The sequence below is a fragment of the Marmota marmota genome, unplaced genomic scaffold (genome assembly GCF_001458135.2).
Source record: "Marmota marmota marmota unplaced genomic scaffold, marMar, whole genome shotgun sequence".
NCBI classification, from domain to species: Eukaryota; Metazoa; Chordata; class Mammalia; order Rodentia; family Sciuridae; genus Marmota; species Marmota marmota.
Genome location: NW_026000249.1, coordinates 9,584,374 through 9,603,211, shown reverse-complemented (window position 1 = coordinate 9,603,211; position 18,838 = coordinate 9,584,374). Strand labels below are relative to the sequence as shown.

The following is an 18,838-nucleotide window of genomic DNA, read 5'->3' as shown; positions in this document are numbered from 1 at the left end:
GGGGAAAGGCGACGCAAGCAGCCGCGACGCCATTTGCTGCTGTCGAGCGTGGGCGCAAGCGGATCTCGGAAGAACCCAGTCTCCAGACTCTCCGGCGCACGCTACTCGGACTCCAGGAGCCTGCTTGGTCCCGCGCGCGCTCTTTCGTGTCTCCCATCGCGCCCCTCTGAGGAGTCCCTTCCTCCGCCGCTCCCGCTCGGAAAGAAGTCGGAGACTCCGCGAGTCCACCTTCACCGCCATGCCCAAGAATAAAGGTAATGCCACCCGGATCCCGAGACCACGGCTTTACCCGGCCCGATTTCCCTGGCCCTGCCCGCAGCATCCAGGTCAACCCAGGCCGCAGTGACCTTCCTGCCCTGCCCGCCTGTGCCTGGGTGCTCCACATGCGACTTGGAGCTCTGGAGAGGGCCGAGGAAGTTACTCCTGTTTCCCAGTTTGGTCACATTGGGGTGGAGCCGACGCCATTTTTGTAGGGCCTCCTGTGGGAGAATGTGGGCTCTTGCCCCTGGTTCGCGCCAGACTGACCGCGGCGCTTCAGGGACTTATCGCAGGACCTTCCTTGGGATCTCCTGGCCTTCGCAGTTGGGTCCCTGTGGACTTACCCCGCAGGGAAAGTTAAGCCCTGGGATCCGTTCTGAACTTTAAGAGTGATGACTGCTCTCGTGCCCATCTGGTACTCTGCATGGGCTTCTTTATGGACAGTTGTTCAGTATTGTTGAGGCTCCTCTCTGTCCTTAATAAACTGTGATGCCTTGATGCTTTTTTAAGGTTCATCTCTAGAGATTTACTTTGCTCCGTTTCTTTATGAGGTTTAACTCTCCCCCCCCCAAAGACTCCATCCATATTTAGCGAAGTTTTCTGACTTGGCTTAAGATCATGTATATATTGAGATGGGAATAAAAAACCTTTATTCTCTCATTCTGGGGCTAAACGTTGGCAAATTATCAGCCGAGGATAAGTTTATTTGGGGTTTCTAAAATGGAAGGCTTAATCTAAGTAAAAACAGAACACTCAGTAAGGAAATTCGCCTTTTTATAGACTTACAGTCATTCTTTTACTTTTAATACCTTTAGAATTTCTTGAAGAAAAATGTGCAAGTAGAAATAGATAAAGCTTTGTATTTTTCACTGGAGAGGGGCATATTACACAGCCCATAAGTCTTCTTTGGTATTCATCTTAAGATCTTCTCCTCTGATCCATGCCTACTTATGTTCTCTTTTCTATTTAACTGTTTTGTAGCTGTCCCTACTCATTACTCTCAAGGTACTTGGTCACACTTCTGTTCACTATTTGATTCAGTCCTTCAAGTTGCTACACAGCTTACTGGTCTCAGAAATAAAACTTGCAGGTCTTTTTTGTAGCAAGATTTTTTGCTACAAAAAAGAAGGGAGGACAAATATATAAGTCTTCAGAAGTCTTAAAACATTTCTTTCTTTCTTTTCTTTTTTTGAGACAGGATCTTGCTATATTGCCCAGGCAGGCCTCAAACTGGTGTACCCCCTGCCTCACCCTCCCAAAGTAGCTGGGATTACAGGCATGTGCCACCACACCTAGTTTTGTAATTTTTAATCTATAGAATTCTTTATTCTGACATGTTAACTGGATCACTTCGATAAGTATCTTATTCACATCTTTGAGTGATGAAATTTCCACTTCCCTCACTAGACTATAAGTTCTAAAGGACAGGAATAGCAACTGCCTTAATCACATCAGATTGCCAGCACTTGCTACTTAGAAGATGCTCAATAAATATTTGTTGGACTAAGTCACTTCCCTTCTGTTGATTGCACCTTTTGGTGAATAATAGGTTCCCCTTTGGTTCACTAAAGTCACACCTAGTTCACTAGCCTCATGTTTTGCTTAAGAAAGAGACCATTTGGAAATTTCTCAAACACTTCTGTTTGGTTTAAAGAAGGAATTTGAGAATTTGATTTACTTTAGAATCTAACTATTCTAGAAAGTAAGATTAAAAAGTTAGAATGTTTATTCTACTTTATGCTACTTTGTCATACACTCAGACCTGGTCTTACTCTTTCAAAAGAAAGTTTAAGGAGCGTCCCATTACATGGCTGATAAGTTGACAAGTAATGAATCTTTTTTTTTTTTTAAATAAATAACATTTGAGAGATACAAAAGTATAATGAACACCTGGGAATTCATTATTGTGAATTTAAGAATTACAACACACATCAAATCAAAGCCCTGTGTGCATCCCTCCCTGGTCCCTTTTTACTCTCTTCCTTTCTTTCTAGAAGTAACCACTGAGGTCAATTCCTGTACTTGTAAAGCCAATTCTTTGAAGAGGTTATTACCTATGATTTTGAGATCACCATTCCTTAGCAATATATTGGACTACTCTTAACTGCTTCATTTAAGGAATTGCCAAGCTCAAATATATAACCAGTGAACAGAGTAGGAATAATCCTGGCCCTAATAGAACTTGTGCTCTAGTTTGAAGATCTGGCAGGCATAATGGTTTGAAGTACTTGTCTTTTTCCAAGAAATTAGTTTTCTTGCTCCCTAAAAATGCCTCAAATACTGAACTTGAAATTGTAGTGGCCCACCTAACAATAGCATTGAGCAAGGTGACAGACATTGGCTCAGGAGAGAGTAAGTGTGCTGCTTTAGAAAGTCAAATATGTGTCTTTGTGGCCAGGCGCACATTCTTGATTATATTTGGGTTGTGAACATTTTTACTGCTTCCAAGCTCTTCCCATGAGTCCTTTGGTATCACTACCACTTAACAGCCTTTCTCCTGCCTTTTGGAAATGACTGCTAATGTGGTTTAGGTTGTGGGATGAGAACAAAATACTGTGGAGAGGTAGCTTCAGTGAACTTACTGGTAAAGTAGGGAAGTGATGAGTAAATGGGTTACATTTTTTTTTTAATTGTAGGTGGACACAGTACTTTTATTTTATTTATTTATTTATATGTGGTGCTGAGGATTGAACCCAGCACCTCACATGTGTTAGGCGGGCACTCTACCACCGAGCCACAACCCCAGTTCCTGGCTTGCATTATTATATGGTAGTTAAGAGCATGGTCGCTGAGGTTATATAACAGAAACAATGTTGATTAAGGACAAGCTTTGTAAAAGAAGGTAAATTGAGCTTTGAATAAAATTGAGTTTGATGACAGGCCCATTCACTGAGCCATTAGAAATCTGAGAATAATACCAAATTGAAATAGTGGGATGAGATATAAGATTACTAGCATAAAGATGATAAGTGAGAGAAAAATTAATTTCTTCAAAAGGTGGGAAATTGTATTTAAAGTATGAAGAAAAATGATAGGTGAGAGGGAAATTAAGAATTTTTAAGGACTCCAATGAGAATTTTAGAACTAACTCCCTCATTTTACAAAGTCTTGAATTGATGACCCTAAGGGGTTTGTGTGAAAGCCCTGGGCATCCTTTACTCTCCCCCTTCTTTTCCCCTCCACATCTGGTCACAGCTCTCATTTCCATCTCATAAATATTATTCTGACTAGTTTTTCCTCTTCATATGCTCTAAGCTAGGTCTGCTCTGCATTTTGTAAAAGGATCTTTTATATACCTTTATTTTATTTATTTATATGTGGTGCTGAGGATTGAACCCAGTGCCTCACAAGTGCAAGGGTGAGAACTCTACCATCGAACCACAATCCCAGGCCCATAAAAAGGATTTTTTATTTAAAAAATTTGAGTAGTAAATATATTTACATTTTCTGTGTGTCCTTCAGAGAATAGTTTATATATAAGCAAATATGTATTTCTTTTTTTCATATCATTGGTAGTTTTATACCCTTCTTCTGCCTTCCTTTTTCACTTATTTTTAAATGAAATTTCAAGTAAAACAGTATAATGAACCTTTGTATAAACATCTCCTAACTCCAGATACTCCCAATTCATTGCTAATCTTGCATCATCCACACCAAGTCAGGATCCACATATGGTCTGTGTGTTGACTGGCTGACAGGTCTTTTAAATATCTTTTAATATGAAGATCTGGTTTTTAAATTTTTTTCATAATGTATCATATATTTGCTCATCACAGTCCATATTTTGTTGATTGTATCTTTGTGTACCTTACTGCTTTTGTTGTTGTTATTGTTAATAGGCTTTTTGGAGCAGCTTCAGGTTTACAGAAAAACTAGAAGCAAATAACAAAGTTCCCATTTGTTCTCTGCTCACTCCCCCACCCTCATTTTCTTCATTATTTACATTGTGTATTAGTATGGTACTTTGTTATAATTACTAAGCCAGTAGAGATACATTATTAACCAAAGTCCATGGTTTACATTAGGGTTGGTATATGAATGCACCATTACAGTATCATACAGAATAGTTTCACTGCCTTGAGTATCTCCTCCATATATTCATCTCTCCCTCCCAAACTCCTGGCAACCACTGATCTTTTTACTGTTTCCATAGTTTTGCTTTTTTCAGGATGTCTCAATTACAGTCATACAGCACATAGCCTTTACAAGTTGGCTTCCTTCACTTACCAGTACGCATTTAAGGTTCCTCCATGTCTCTTCAGGACATCACAATTATTTTGTTTTTATCACTAATATTCCATTATATAGATGTACCACAGTTTGTTTATCCATTCACCAACCAAGTAAAGGACATCTTCATTGTTTCAAAGTTGGGGCAGTTAGCACCTTTTTAACTTCAAATATCCAGTCTAAGCTACATCTTATAAGATAAAAATTCAAACTCTTGTAGTTGCTGGAGTTGTTCTTACTGTATCACAACAAAATCAGTGTGTTCATTTCAGTAGCTATAACTTCACATCCCCTCATCATTTCCTACAAATGCTCCTTTCTTGAGGTTTCAGGAAGGAGAGAGACAAGACACTTATAGAATTTATCAAGATCCAGCATGTGGTTTAGATTTCTGAAAAGAGAGCAAAATGCTTTAGAGAGGTACCTAATTTAAGAACTAGAAGCAAAAAAGGATTAGGGGGGGAGTCTGGGTGACCCTGCTCACTGACTGTGATCTTAAGTGAGTTATTTAACTTATCTGAGTTTCAGTGAACTCATTGGTAACTGGGAATAAATTATCTCATAGAGATAATCATGACAAAATAGATAGCATGGTTGCATGGTAGTTAAGAGCATAGTTCCTGTGAATATATAACAAACAACAAGGGTATCATTTAAGGATCATCTTTGTAAAAGAGAGTAAATTGAGGGCTGGGAATGTGGCTCAAGCGGTAGCGCGCTCACCTGGCATGCGTGCAGCCCGGGTTCGATCCTCAGCACCACATACAAACAAAGATGTTGTGTCTGCTGAAAACTATAAAATAAATATTAAAAATTCAAAAAAAAGAGTAAATTGAATTTTGAATGGAGATTTCAGTGATTGAGTACTCTGCTGTATACCAAAAGTGAAAAACCACAGTTCTTTGTCCAGACACTCTGTTCACTTCATCTTAGAAACATCTAATTCCTTCCAAAGGCACTCAAGATTTTACCACAAGAATGTGTATGGGGTGAATTCATGAGGCATTCTATATATTTTTGTGAGAGTTTTTCTTCTTTCTTATTTTTCATTCTTTTGTTTTCTGTTAGCAGAACACACCCAAAGATCCAAGTTTGTATTAAAAAGAAATGAAAAACAAGGAATTTGTATGGAATTGTGGTTTTATTTGGAAAGGATGTGTGCTAAGTTAAAATGTTTTTCTGTGTATTTCTCTCTGTGTGTATGTGTTTGGTGGTGGTAGCACAGGGAATGGAACCCAGGGTATCACACACACTAGGCAAGTAATCTGCACTGAGCTGTATCCCTAGTAGAGGGTCTCCTTAAACTGCCCAGGCTGGCCTCAAACTTGTGATCCTCCTACCTCAGCTACCAGAGTGTCTGAGAATACAGGCTTGCACCATGATGCCTGACTTTATAATATTTGCTATTTGTATTTTGGGTCAGAAAAATCCCCAAAGAAAAATCCGTGAAGAGTGGGGAGGGTGGTATGTTAACAATATTAAATATGATTAAGAGTACTCAAATTAGGTGAATTTTTCACTTTAGTGATTTAAAATATAATTTATAAGCCTTATTTTAATGTTTCTTTTCATACTGTTTTGCAAATAATTTATGTTTTTTTCTTTTTAAAAAATGATTAGGTAAAGGAGGTAAAAATAGACGCAGAGGTAAGAATGAAAATGAGTCTGAAAAAAGAGAGCTGGTGTTCAAAGAGGATGGGCAAGGTAAGTGGTTTCATGTGTTAGTCTTGTTTTTGTAACATCTTTTCCTCCTTAAATATGGAATTAGATCTCTAAAGGGGATCCTATTCATAATCCTGAGCAGTAAATCTCTTGTCCTTTTTGTTCTCCATTTCCCATTTCTTGCATTTCTAGAGCCTTTCTTTCCATAATATTTCCTGGTGTCAGTCTGCATTGAGGATTTATACACAAGTTTCCTTGACTTATGTGAACACTTGAGTTATGACTTAAAGATGACCAGGACACAGCCATGGTACAGCCCTGTGATGGCCCTGTAAATAGTCCATTCCTGTTGGTGTTCTGGTGGTGGCTAGCCATCCACAGGTGAACTGTTTCTAGAACCAGAGTTAAAATGTTTTTCTGTATTTTTCTGTGTGAAGAACGAATTGCACATTCTTGAACAGCTGTAGTTGACAATTTCTTGATTCCGTGGATTTTTTTTCCCCAGGGCTGGGAATTGAACTCGGGTATTCTACTACTGAGCTATATTCCTGTTCCACTCTTTTTAAAAAATTTTTGCCAGATGCCATGGTACACAACTGTAATTCCAACAGCTTGGGAGGCTGAGGTAGGAGGATTGTGAGTTCAGAACCAGCCTCAGCAACTTAGCAAGGCACTTAGCAATTCAGAGACCCTGTCTCTAAATAAAATATTTTAAAAAGGGCTGGGGGTGTGGCTCACTGGTTATGCACCCCTGGATTCAATCCTCAGTACCAAAAAAAATTTTTTTTGTGGTGCTGGGGATTGAATCCAGGGCCTTGTGCATACAAGGCAAGCACTCAACCAACTGAGCTATATCCCCAGCACCCAAAATTTTTTTTGATACAGGGTCTTGCTGTGTTGCTGAGGCTTATCTTGAACTAGTGATCCTCCTACCTCAGCCTACTTGGTACCTGGGATTACAACCATGCACCAGCTTAGTGGACATTTTTGCCAATAAATGATGCTACATGATATGTTCAGAATATCATCTGTAGTTGAAGGAAGAATCTGAGGTCATTATAGGCCTCTCCGTTCTCCAGTGCCATTAACTTATGATTTCATAAAATATAGTAGGGTAAAACTAAACAATCAATTAACTTTTATAGACTGGTTAAGATTTTTGTCAATGCCAAACCAAGGTATATAACATAATTTCTGACTAGATCACTTGTGTTTTCCCCCACATTTTTATTTTTGAGTAATTTCAAACCTAAAGAAAAGTTGTGATTTTAGTATAATGAACTCCCTTAAATCCTTCAACGCGTGTGTATTAAGAAATGCATACCGGGCACAGTGGCACAAGCCTGTAATCTCAGCAGTTCAGAAGGAAGAGGCAGGTGGATCACAAGTTCAAATCAGCCTCAGAAATTAAGCAAGGTCCTATGAAACTTAGAGAGATCCTGTCTCAAAATAAAATATAAAAAGGGCTGGGGGTGGGCGCTGGGGTAGAGCACTCACGTGTGAGGCTCTGGGTTCAATCCTTGGCTCCACATAAAAATAAATAAATAAAATGAAGGTATTGTGTCCAACTACAGCTAAAAAAAGTATTTTTAAAAAAATGGGCGGGAGTTTGCTGGGGATATGGCACAGTGGTTGAGCTCCTCTGGGTTCAATCCCTGATACAAAAGAAAAAAAAAAGAAATGCATGGTTTTGGTTTGATTTAGTTTGGTTTTTCCTGGACCAATTGAAATTTAGTTGAAGACATGTTTCTTTTCCCTTACTTCATCATGTGTTTCCTAAAGCTAAGCCTATTGTTTTATATAACTGCAATAGAACTACATATCACACACAGGTAATTAAATAGTAATAGGATTATATTCCAGTATCACCAATTGCCTCAATTTTCAGCACTTCAGCAAATAACTTTTGTTGTTGTTGCTGTTGTAGTTGGACACAATACCTTTATTATATTTATTTATTTATTTTTATGTGGTGCTAAGGATCGAACAGGGCCTTGCACATGCTAGGCAAGCACTCTACCACTGAGCCACAACCCCAGCCCAGCAAATAACTTTTCTTGATAGCCTTTTTATAGAATTTTTGGTAAATATATTCATGCTGTACACATAAGTGACTAAAAATGAAACATGTTTTCTGGCTAAAAGATCATTTTTTGTGGGGTGGGGGTATACTGAGGATTGAACCCAGGGTCTTTACCACTAAGCTACATCCCGAGCTCTTTTATTTTTTTATTTTGAGACATGGTCTCACTAAGTTGCTTAGAGTCTCACTGAGTTGCTGGGGCTGACCTTGAATTTGCAATCCTCCTGTTTTAGCCTCCTGAGTTGCTGGGATTACAGTCATGCACCACCATGCCTCCCGAGTTGCTGGGATTACAGTCATGCACCACCATGCCTGACAAGACCTTTCATTTCTTAGCTTCAGTAACTTTTGCCTCTATTATCAGTTGTGTTTATTTAGGCAGACAATACTTTTTTTCATGTTTTTTTTTCTACTTTAAAGAGAGACTGCCTCTGAATGGACCAGTCTTCCTAAGGCACTAGGTTCACTGTAGTCTGAATAACTCACTTCTACACATCAGCCCCATGGTTGAGCCTTTCAGATATTCTCAGTATGTTTACAAGTTGGTGTATATCCTCTTTGGGGATCAGTTATATGGGTAACCTAAAGTGTCTGAAGTCTTGTGTCCCACGTGCTACTACCACCATCCTTGGGTCACATAATCTTCTCAGAGTATTTTCTATTGGCAGTGAAATGGGGTAACTACCTGGGTACCCATTTGAAAAGATTCTATTTAAAAATTTGGCATTTTGCACGCACGGCATGTTGGCACACATCTGGAATTCCAGCAGCCTAGGAGGCCAAGGCAGGAGGAGCATAAGTTCAGAGCAAGCCTCAGCAATTTAGTGAGACCCTAGGCAACTAGTAAAACCCTGTCTCAGAGAAATAAAAAAGGGCTGGGGATGTGGCTCAGTGGTTAAGTGCCCCTGAGTTCAAAATAAATAAATAAAAATTTGGCATTTTAAACTGGACAAATACCTGTGATCCCAACTACTTGGGAGGCTGAGACAGGAGGCCAGCTTGGTGAACTTAGCAAGCCCCATCTCAAAATATTTAAAAAGAGCTGGGGAAGTAGCTCAGAGTCAAAATACTCCTGGGTTCATTCCCCAATACCACCAAAAAAAATTGGTGTTTTACTTGGAAACACCTTTCTGGCTTTAAGAACTCTCCTTGAGTTTTGCTTCTAAAGGCTCTAAGAGAAAAGAGTAAAAGAATGTGAGAGATTTATGATGTATAATATTCATTTTGGGATAAACCACCTTTGATCTCCAGAAATAGAGCATACAGTCATAGACAACAGTCTACTTATTCAAAATGAATAGATAACTAAAACATGTCTAATAGGTACAAGTTATAAAAATGGCATTACAGAGTCTTGGTTCTGGCTCTACCATTAACTAGCGTGGTATTTATAACTCCTTCATTGTATTTATACTTGTACTGCATGTATTTAAGTTACTTTTATCAAAAATTGTTCAGTATTTCATACCCTCCTTTTTTTCCACCTCCCCAGAGTATGCTCAAGTAATCAAAATGTTGGGAAATGGACGATTAGAAGCAATGTGTTTCGATGGTGTAAAGAGGTTATGTCACATCAGAGGGAAATTGAGAAAAAAGGTAGGTGTGGAGATTTGTTTTAATCTAATATAAAATTGGTGAGGGAATGCCTCTATAGTTCTGTGGTGGGGTGAGTGCTAAGGCTCAACCCCAGGGCACACTCTTTAATTCTGAGCTATATCCCCTACCCCCCACACACACCTGCAGTTTTTATGGGCTTAGCAATTTACCTGTTAGTCAAATGACAGTGTCTTGCTGGTAATTTTATATATATTCCATTGTTTATAAAGAATATTTTGCATTGCCTATGTTGTATTCCTACCCAGTATATTTAACTTGAATCTGAAGCATTGAGGAAATAGCCAACAAGTGAAAATTGAGGGACATTCTACAAAGCAAATAACCTCTTAAAATGTTGAGCTGGGGTTATGGCTTAGTGGTAGAGTGCTTGTCTCACATGCATGGGGCACTGGGTTCAATCCTCAGTACCACATAAATAAATTAAATAAAGATATTGTGTCCATCTATAACTAAAAAAAAAAATCTTAAAATGTTAATGTTATGAAAGGGGGGGACAGGCTGGGAACTATTGTTTTAAGAAGCCACAAGGGACCTGATAGGTAGACCTATTTTGGATTCTGTATTGAGTGGGATGGCTATAAAGCATATTGATAAAATTTGAATAGGCATCACTCACTGGGACTGATGGCGTAGCTCAGTGGTAGAGCTGTGCTTAGCATGTCCCTATGTTTAATCTCTTGCACAAAAAAAAAAAAAAAAGTCCCAGCTCTGATTTTGTGACTTTTTAAAATTTGGTACTATTAATCCTCTGTTCCCAAACTAAAGGGAGCTGTGTATATGTGGGTAGGTGGAATACAGAAGAAAATAAAACCACATAATTTTCTATTCTCTAGTAGATAACCACTTGGAGTGGTTCACAGTCTCTTCATTTTTATTTTAAATATGTTGTACAATGATTTTTTTCTTTTGTAGGTTTGGATAAATACTTCAGACATCATATTGGTTGGTCTTCGAGACTACCAGGTAAAATTTTGATGATTCCAGGGATTATGTTTTCCAAATGCCCATCTGTGGAGTTAATACATACATAAAGTTTTTTTTAAAAGCTAAACGATCTGTTTTCTCTTTTTTTTAATATTTAAAAAGTTTTCCCCTTTTTTGGAATGAGCCATAATATATCGTGGTGGTTTATCGTTCTTAGATGGTGAAATAAAAATATAATCTTACATTTAGCCTCTTTCCCCAAGTTTTTAAAATGTATAAGTCTTAAATAAAAACCTGTGAACCATTACTGTAGGGCATATACTGAGTCAGGTGCCCATCCCAGAAAAGGCATATAGCCTGTTATGAGAATAAAACAGGCATGTGAGTAATTACAAAATGCATACACTATTGATATAAATATATGCTTTAAATGTAGATGAGTACCTGGGGAAGAAAATGGTAGTTGCCCTTTATGATCTGAACTTTATGGATCTGGGAGATCCACTTGACTTTTACCTTTTAGAACTCATCTCCATTTGATAGTATCTGTATTTTTATAGTCCCAATAAAGAATTATTTAAATCATTGGGTTCTCAACTCTGGGTGATTTTGTCCTTCTAGGATTTGTCAGCACCTGGAGACTTTTTCTGATTGTCACAACTGTGAGAGGTGGATAGTGTTACTGGCATAATAGTTAGAGGCTGGAGGTGATGCTGAATATCCTACAAGGCACAGGATAGCATCCCACAACGAAGAATTATCCTGTTCATAATGATCATTATTGCCTTGGTTGAGAAAGCCTGCTTTAAATTCATAAACCATTTTAATATCCATCTTCTTCTTTTGATCTTAACCCCAGAAGTAGGAAGAAAAATTAATTCCCCATTAGAAAGGACACCAAAGTTCTGAAAGGAGTAACATTCTGACTAGCAATCTCCCATGATCCTTCTATACCCCTGCTGCTTAAAGGGTGGCCCAGAGATCAGTAGCATCACTGTCTTTTGGGATCTTGTTGGACCCTAGTCCCAAGCCTCTTTAATCAGATCATGCACCTTAACAAGATCCCAATGGGCTGAAGTGATCAGTTTTCTTCCTTAATTGAGTCATTCATTTCAAATGGGGAAGTGTAAACTTTAAGGCAGTATTTGTCAGTGGAACTTTTGTATCAGAAATACCTAAAGAGGGGGCTGGGGTTGGTTCTTTTTACCGGGTGGGGGGTGGGGGTGGGGATTGAACTCAAGGCACTTGACCACTGAATCACATCCTCAGCCCTATTTTGTATTTTGTTTAGAGACAGGGTCTCACTGACTTGCTTTTCACTGTTGTTGAGGCTGGCTTTGAACTCGTGATCCTCCAGTCTTAGCCTCCTGAGCCACTAGGATTACAGTCGTGCGCCACCAAGCCCAGCTCACAGTTCTGTTCTTAAAGTAAGATCAGTAAATATCTTTCCTAAGCTCATTATTTAGTCATGCACGTAACCTACTTCCTTCTGGGTTAAACCCAAGGATGTTTTTCAAAGGTAGGAGAAAACTTTTAAGAAGGTTTATAACAGAACAGTGAGACTTGATGTTGTTATTCAATTAAAAAATAATTTATAAAATAACTGATAATATTTTTGTATGTGTAATCAGTTCTAAAATTCTTGTTTCTATTTAAGGATAACAAAGCTGATGTTATTTTAAAATACAATGCAGATGAAGCTAGAAGTCTGAAGGCTTATGGCGAGCTTCCGGAGCATGGTAATGCCACTTGTCATATGGTGTTTGGGTTATCAGTGTTTAGGTAGAGGAATTTTTGTAGAATTTTGTGGATTTTGTCTGCTTAGTTGGTTACTTTTAATGCCTGCTTATGTCATAATACTAGATACTATAAAAGAGAAATTACTGAATTCTGTTCCTGCTAAAATACAGTTTTAGTAAGTTCATTTTATTATAAACCTTTAACTTCTGTATAATGCCAGTGAAAGGAATAATTTTGTTATAGTACTTTTAAAAATTCCTTTGGAGGAGAGTTGGGGGTGGGGCTCAGTAGAGCACTTGACCTAGTATATGCAAGGCCATGGGCTGGATACCCAGCGCCACAAGAAAAAAAATCAGTTTTCAATCCATTATGTCCCTGTATCATTGCATCCTATAAGACTTTTTTTTATTTTTTAATTTTTCTTGTAAATGGACAGAATGCCTTTATTTTATTTTATTTTTTTAATTTTTTAATATTTATTTTTCAGTTCTCGGCAGACACAACATCTTTGTTTTGTATGTGGTGCTGAGGATCGAACCCGGGCCACACGCATGCCAGGCGAGCGCGCTACCACATGAGCCACATCCCCAGCCCTATTTTATTTGTTTATTTTTATGTGGTGCTGAGGATTGAACCCAGTGCCTCCTGCATGCTAGGCAAGCACTCTGCCTCTAAGCTACAGCCCCAGCCCTCTGTAAAATTTTAGAACTAATATTCTTAGTTCCACTCCTTCCAAATACAAAAGTAATGCTCCCCCCTCCTTTTTTTTCAAACCAGGGATTAAACCCAGAGGCACTTAAACACTGAGCCATGTTCCCAGCTCTTTTTTATTTTGAGACAGGGTCTTGCTAAGTTGCTGAGGCTAGCTTTGAACTTGTGATCCTCCTGCCTTAGATTCCTGAGTTGCTAGGGTTACAAGTGTATGCCATCATGCCCAGCAAGTAATGCATTTTTTATGCAGAAAACTTAAAAAATTAAATCTTTCATAATCTCATCATAGGGGAAATGTACTTTATATACTAATTTGTAAGCCTACATTTTTTTGCTTAGCAGTTATTTTTATTTTTTGACCCATTGTATTTTATTATGGAAACAGTCTTATGTAATCATGAAAATTCCACTGAAATTATTTATTTAGCCTTTGTGACATAGAAAATGGTAATATATCTGGAAATAGGAATAGCATGTGATTGTTGTAGGCCTAAGCATGATTTGACCAAATCTTTCTGGTTGATGACTCAAACATCAATGCAAACCAGCTTTCCTTAAAGAAATAGAGTTGTTAGTATGTGCTCAAACATTTTTTGAAGTCTACCTGGAAGTTGTAAATAGCTTCAGAATTAGTATAGTTAGAGCCTGCCTTGCTAAAAATACCCCTGTGGACAAAAGATAATTATAACATAAATACTCTGTCTTGACAAAGCTATAACCTTGCTTGGAAATTTGTTCTGTATAGTAGTGTTGGTAGGTAGAAGTTTGGAAAGTTTTCCTTATGATGAAAACTTTGATTAAATTAAACTAAACATTGACTTATGAGAGTCTCCTTGTATACTTCAATTTGTTATTGTGTCTTCAGCTAAAATCAATGAAACTGATACATTCGGTCCTGGAGATGATGATGAAATTCAGTTTGATGACATTGGAGATGATGATGAGGACATTGATGATGTAAGTAGATGCACTCTGCATTTTCTGATTACCGTTGATGAGTTATGCATGGAAAAGCCAGCCCTTTGCACTAAGTTTCATTTATTCTGGGAATATGGAACACTTAGATGAGTATATTTTGGATCTTGTTCATGAATTAAAGTCCTTAGAATTATTTACAAAATAACCAAACTGTTATTTTTATTTTGGGAACTCTAAACAGCCCTTTTCAATATTTCTTCCTAAAAATGTTTGCTTTGGCAATATGAATCCCAGACACTGTAATCATAATCATAAGCCCTGCTTTTCAATCCCCTATACATGTGAAATAAGGTTCCCAAAGTATCTATGTACATAATCAAAACTAATAATATTTGATTTGATTCAAATATATAATTTCAAAATACCTAGAGTAATTGTTCCTGACCAAGATTCTGTAATAGAATTGCCAGAGCTTTTAAGAGATACCAAGGCCAGTCTTGGGGACGTCTGATTTAGGCTCCACAAGTGATACCCACCGCCAAGATTCTACAGTTAACACTTCTGTACAATCATCTCAGATCATAGTTCAGGACAGGCAGATAGACACATACCTACACACAACACACACATTGCAAGGATATAAAAATCTACAGGTATTCAAGTCCTTATGAAAAGGTGTAGTATTTTATATAACCTGTGTGTGTCCTCTCAAATACTTTAAGTCATCTCTAGATTACTAATACCTAATACAGTGTGAATGTTAATGCTCAGTAAATATTTGTAATGCTGTATTGTTCAGGGACTAATGACAAGTATACATGTTGAATACAGACCACATTTTTTGAAATGTTTCCTCTGTGTGGTTGGTTAAAATCAGTGGGTCCAGAACCTGTAGATACTTGATTAATCATATATCTCAATTCATCTTTCAGTCCATCTTACATTTCAGTGCATCTCCAAATCATTCAGAATACTGACACCAAGAATTAAACTCAATGTACACAACTATCATTGTGTACATTTTAAAGCATACCCCCAAATAGAAAATGAAAAGGGAAAAATAAACGCATTGTTTTATTATTTTTTAATGTACTTCACTTTGGAGATCCTGAGCTAAGATTCTAACAACTGTTACGACAGTAGAATTAACAGTTATATTCAAGTGACAAGAACTTGACATGTAGCCAGTGTGTTAAGAATTAAGAACTGATCCAAATATTTTTGATGGCTGTGCTCAAATAGAAAGCCTCTTTAGAAAATTCAGGAACTTAACCAGAGAAAATGCATGAGTGTGAAGCCACACACTCTGAAGTGATAGGTTGAGGATCTAAGCAAAGCAAGATTTTCTCAAAAGAATTTCTGATTCTGTGCCCATACCTTCTCAAAACTGGGCCCAGCAGACTCAGGTAGTGGTTATTAAAGGTAATTGATTTCTATTGAGCATTTTGTAAGGGTGTGCTAAATCGCCTGAGAACAATACCTTTTTCTCTAGACATCTCTCTAGAGGTTTTCTAGCTATATTCCTACAATCATATTGAGAAGAAGAGAATTAGGAGATGCTTGTCCAGTTCTTAAAGAGATAATGCTCCCACAATATAAAATCTCAGATCACTAGCACAAAAGAAAGGAAGGAAGGATACACTCTATTAAGAATATTCTGTACAACATAAACATTACAAAGGAGAGCATAAAGAGGGACTGATAGCAGACTAGAATTGAGGATAATTGTTGTTTTCTTTGACCTGATGTTCTTTTCCTTTTCAGATCTAAATCGAACTCAACACTTTACATTCCAATTTTTCGGAAGATTTTCCTGCAGTTTGGATTTTGGCCATAACCCTAAAAGAAGATTAAATTTTCATTAGCATGATTGTGATTTGTTAAGGCAGACTGATTTGTTTCTAAGGTATTTGTTTCCTTAAAACTGATAATGCTGAATTATCTTAAGTGAAACATTAAGCCCATTTTGTGCTATTGATGTAATGGAGCTTATGGATAGAAGAGCACATCTATTTAAAAAAAGAAAAAAGAAAAAAAAATACATTACTGCCTTTCCTACTTTGACCACTTGCAGTAAGTAAATGGATGTTTTGAATAAACCATTTGCCTTGTACTTGTTATGAATTATAATTAAGCCCTACTTTTGACTAGCCTGTTGACTATACAGAATTTTTCTGTATATTCCAGTTACCAAATGTTCCCTAAAAATTTTGAAGGAGGCAGAAATCTGCATTTGAGGGCTGGGGATGTGGCTCAAGCGGTAGCACGCTCGCCTGGCATGCGTGCGGCCCGGGTTCGATCCTCAGCACCACATACAAACAAAGATGTTGTGTCCGCCAAAAACTAAAAAATAAATATTAAAATTCTCAAAAAAAAAAAAAGAAATCTGCATTTGAAGTCAAAACAATACGCCTGTTTTTTCATATTTAAGTAGCATTTACTTTTACACTGATTTTGATATCATGTGCATTCTTTTCATGATCTTATTTTGCCATCGTAACCATGGGGGATGGGGAATATTTCTAAAATGTAGTTTTAGAACCTGGGTTATAATAGCAAATTTTAATTTGTAAAGGTGGTAGTTACAGAAATTGAGCACTAGGTGGCACCCAGCTATCTTAACATTGGAAATATAGGTAGTTTTTTTTTTTTTCCCCCTCAATTACTGTGCATAGGAAATTTCCTAAATAGGAAAAGATTGTTTTGATCATATGTATGTAGAATATTTTTGCAGAACAGAAAGATTATGTTAAAAGTGTTATTTTATTTTTAGAAGTCATGTACAAGCTACATTTTGAATGCTTTATTAACACTTAAAATATATAAATGAAGATTTAAATTCATAACAACTTGTACAAATTAAGCCTTTTCAACCTATCTCTAACCTGGGGAAATAAGAAGGAAAAATCATAAACTTAATGAAAACATGGTCTCCAGTTTCTGAATGGAAGAGCTATAGCTAAAAAATATAATAAAGAAAACATCATGCTGCAGAGTATATTATATCTTGGTTTGTATTAAGGATGTATTTTATTATGTGGAAAGTTTCCTTTGTGTTAGGAGTGTAGGTATGCCTTTAGTTTTTCATTGTCAATTCTTCAAACCTCACTAGCCACATTATAATCATATACGATTTTAAAACAGATCTATTTGTGTTGCTTGTTGAAGTTCTATTCCATTGGTCTCCAGAGATTTTTTTTCAGTGATGAAAAGTAATACACATGGTAATAAACCTTCATATGGCTTAAAAAAACAAGCAGAGCTTCTCTAATCCCACTCAATTATAATTTACTTTCCTAAGTGTAAAAACTGAATTTAAAATCTGAGGTACCATAAAACACTATTAGAACAGTATAGAGTGCCTCATTGTGGTTTGTTTCTTATTCTATGAAGTTTCTGAACATTTATCTGGATGGAATGCATCTGAGACCAGGGGCTGGTTTTTAGTATTCATGAGAAACCAGCCTTGGAGAGTTTTAGTGATTGTCTTCATCAGTAATCAAAATATGAGATATTTAGGTTTCTATACCTAAAAGTGTTTTGCTAAACTTACATTGTACCTTAGATCTTCCATGTAATTTTACCAAGACTGAACTCTGCATTTGTAATATAGTTCCTGGTAGGGATAGTACAACTCAAAATTTAGTTTTTCTACTTACATCCTCTAACAAATATGATTTCTTTAAAGAGTTTTTAAAAATTACAGCTATGTCCCCAATTCATGTATTTACTGATGGTATATTTTTTCATGCTTGGGTAGTAACGACCCAGTATATTGCTGTTGCCTCCTGAAAAAATGTGGAATGATAATGATTAAATATTTGAGGTAAGGTTATACCTCATGCAGTGCTACTTGGAGGAATTTTATGATGTGAAAACTATAATTTTGTTGATCTGATTTTACTTCAAATAAGGCATGGGAGTGAGTAGTCCTCAAAACTCTTGATGTTTTTGGTTTTTTTGTTTGTTTGTTTTGGGTTATACTCTTTGATTCCCATATTACAATGCTATAAGCAATGCCCAGAAAGAAAAATAAAAGGCTTAAAATCTAAGAATAATGCTTCTTAATGCTAAGAGGGTATAATAGTTATTACTAATCAATTTGAGAAGGTTTCATTTTTCATGCAGTTTATTCTACTTCCAGTTAGAGTATATACATATCATGTTACTAAAGTGGCTGAATAACCAACCAAGCATTCATGTAAAAAGTTGTGCCAAGATTTAGTTGTTTGTTGAATCTTTCTTGAACATCCAGCTTTTAAAAAGACCACTTCTTTAGGAGCCTGTACACTATGCATGATGACAATTTTTATATTTTATTGAAAAACAGCCATTGGTTTACTCATCGCATCTATGGAATCATGGCTGAAAAACTGTCTGGCTTGTAATTAAACTAAATTTCATCTATCTTATATAACCATTAACTTATGATGTTGAATAACATCTTTAATAGCTATAAACTGCTGTCACTGTTGACTTCAGAGTGACTCTGAATAAATAGGTAAAAGCATGTTTTGAATAAAATACCTAGCTAGATTTCTACTCGATTCATATTGTGTGCAGATATATAGACATCCAGTATTGGCTATGGCTTGACAGTTAAAGTATCAGAATGAAAATGAGGTTCTTTATGTTACCTGTATGTTTATCTTTTTCCTACTTAGTAAGGGTAAGTTTCATTTATTCTGTTAACTT

The 18,838-nt window shown here is 36.9% G+C and overlaps 1 protein-coding gene across 1 annotated transcript; it reads left to right on the top strand.

The window, feature by feature from the left end:
* The first annotated feature begins 6 nt into the window (after positions 1–6).
* Positions 7–16,256, top strand: Eif1ax (eukaryotic translation initiation factor 1A X-linked). The gene is made up of 7 exons (XM_015488075.1): positions 7–254; positions 6,109–6,192; positions 9,726–9,829; positions 10,763–10,813; positions 12,432–12,513; positions 14,091–14,182; positions 15,908–16,256. The coding sequence occupies exons 1-7, from the start codon at positions 239–241 to the stop codon at positions 15,911–15,913; spliced, it is 435 nt and encodes a 144-aa protein (XP_015343561.1). The 5' UTR covers positions 7–238; the 3' UTR covers positions 15,914–16,256.
* The last annotated feature ends 2,582 nt before the right edge of the window (positions 16,257–18,838 follow it).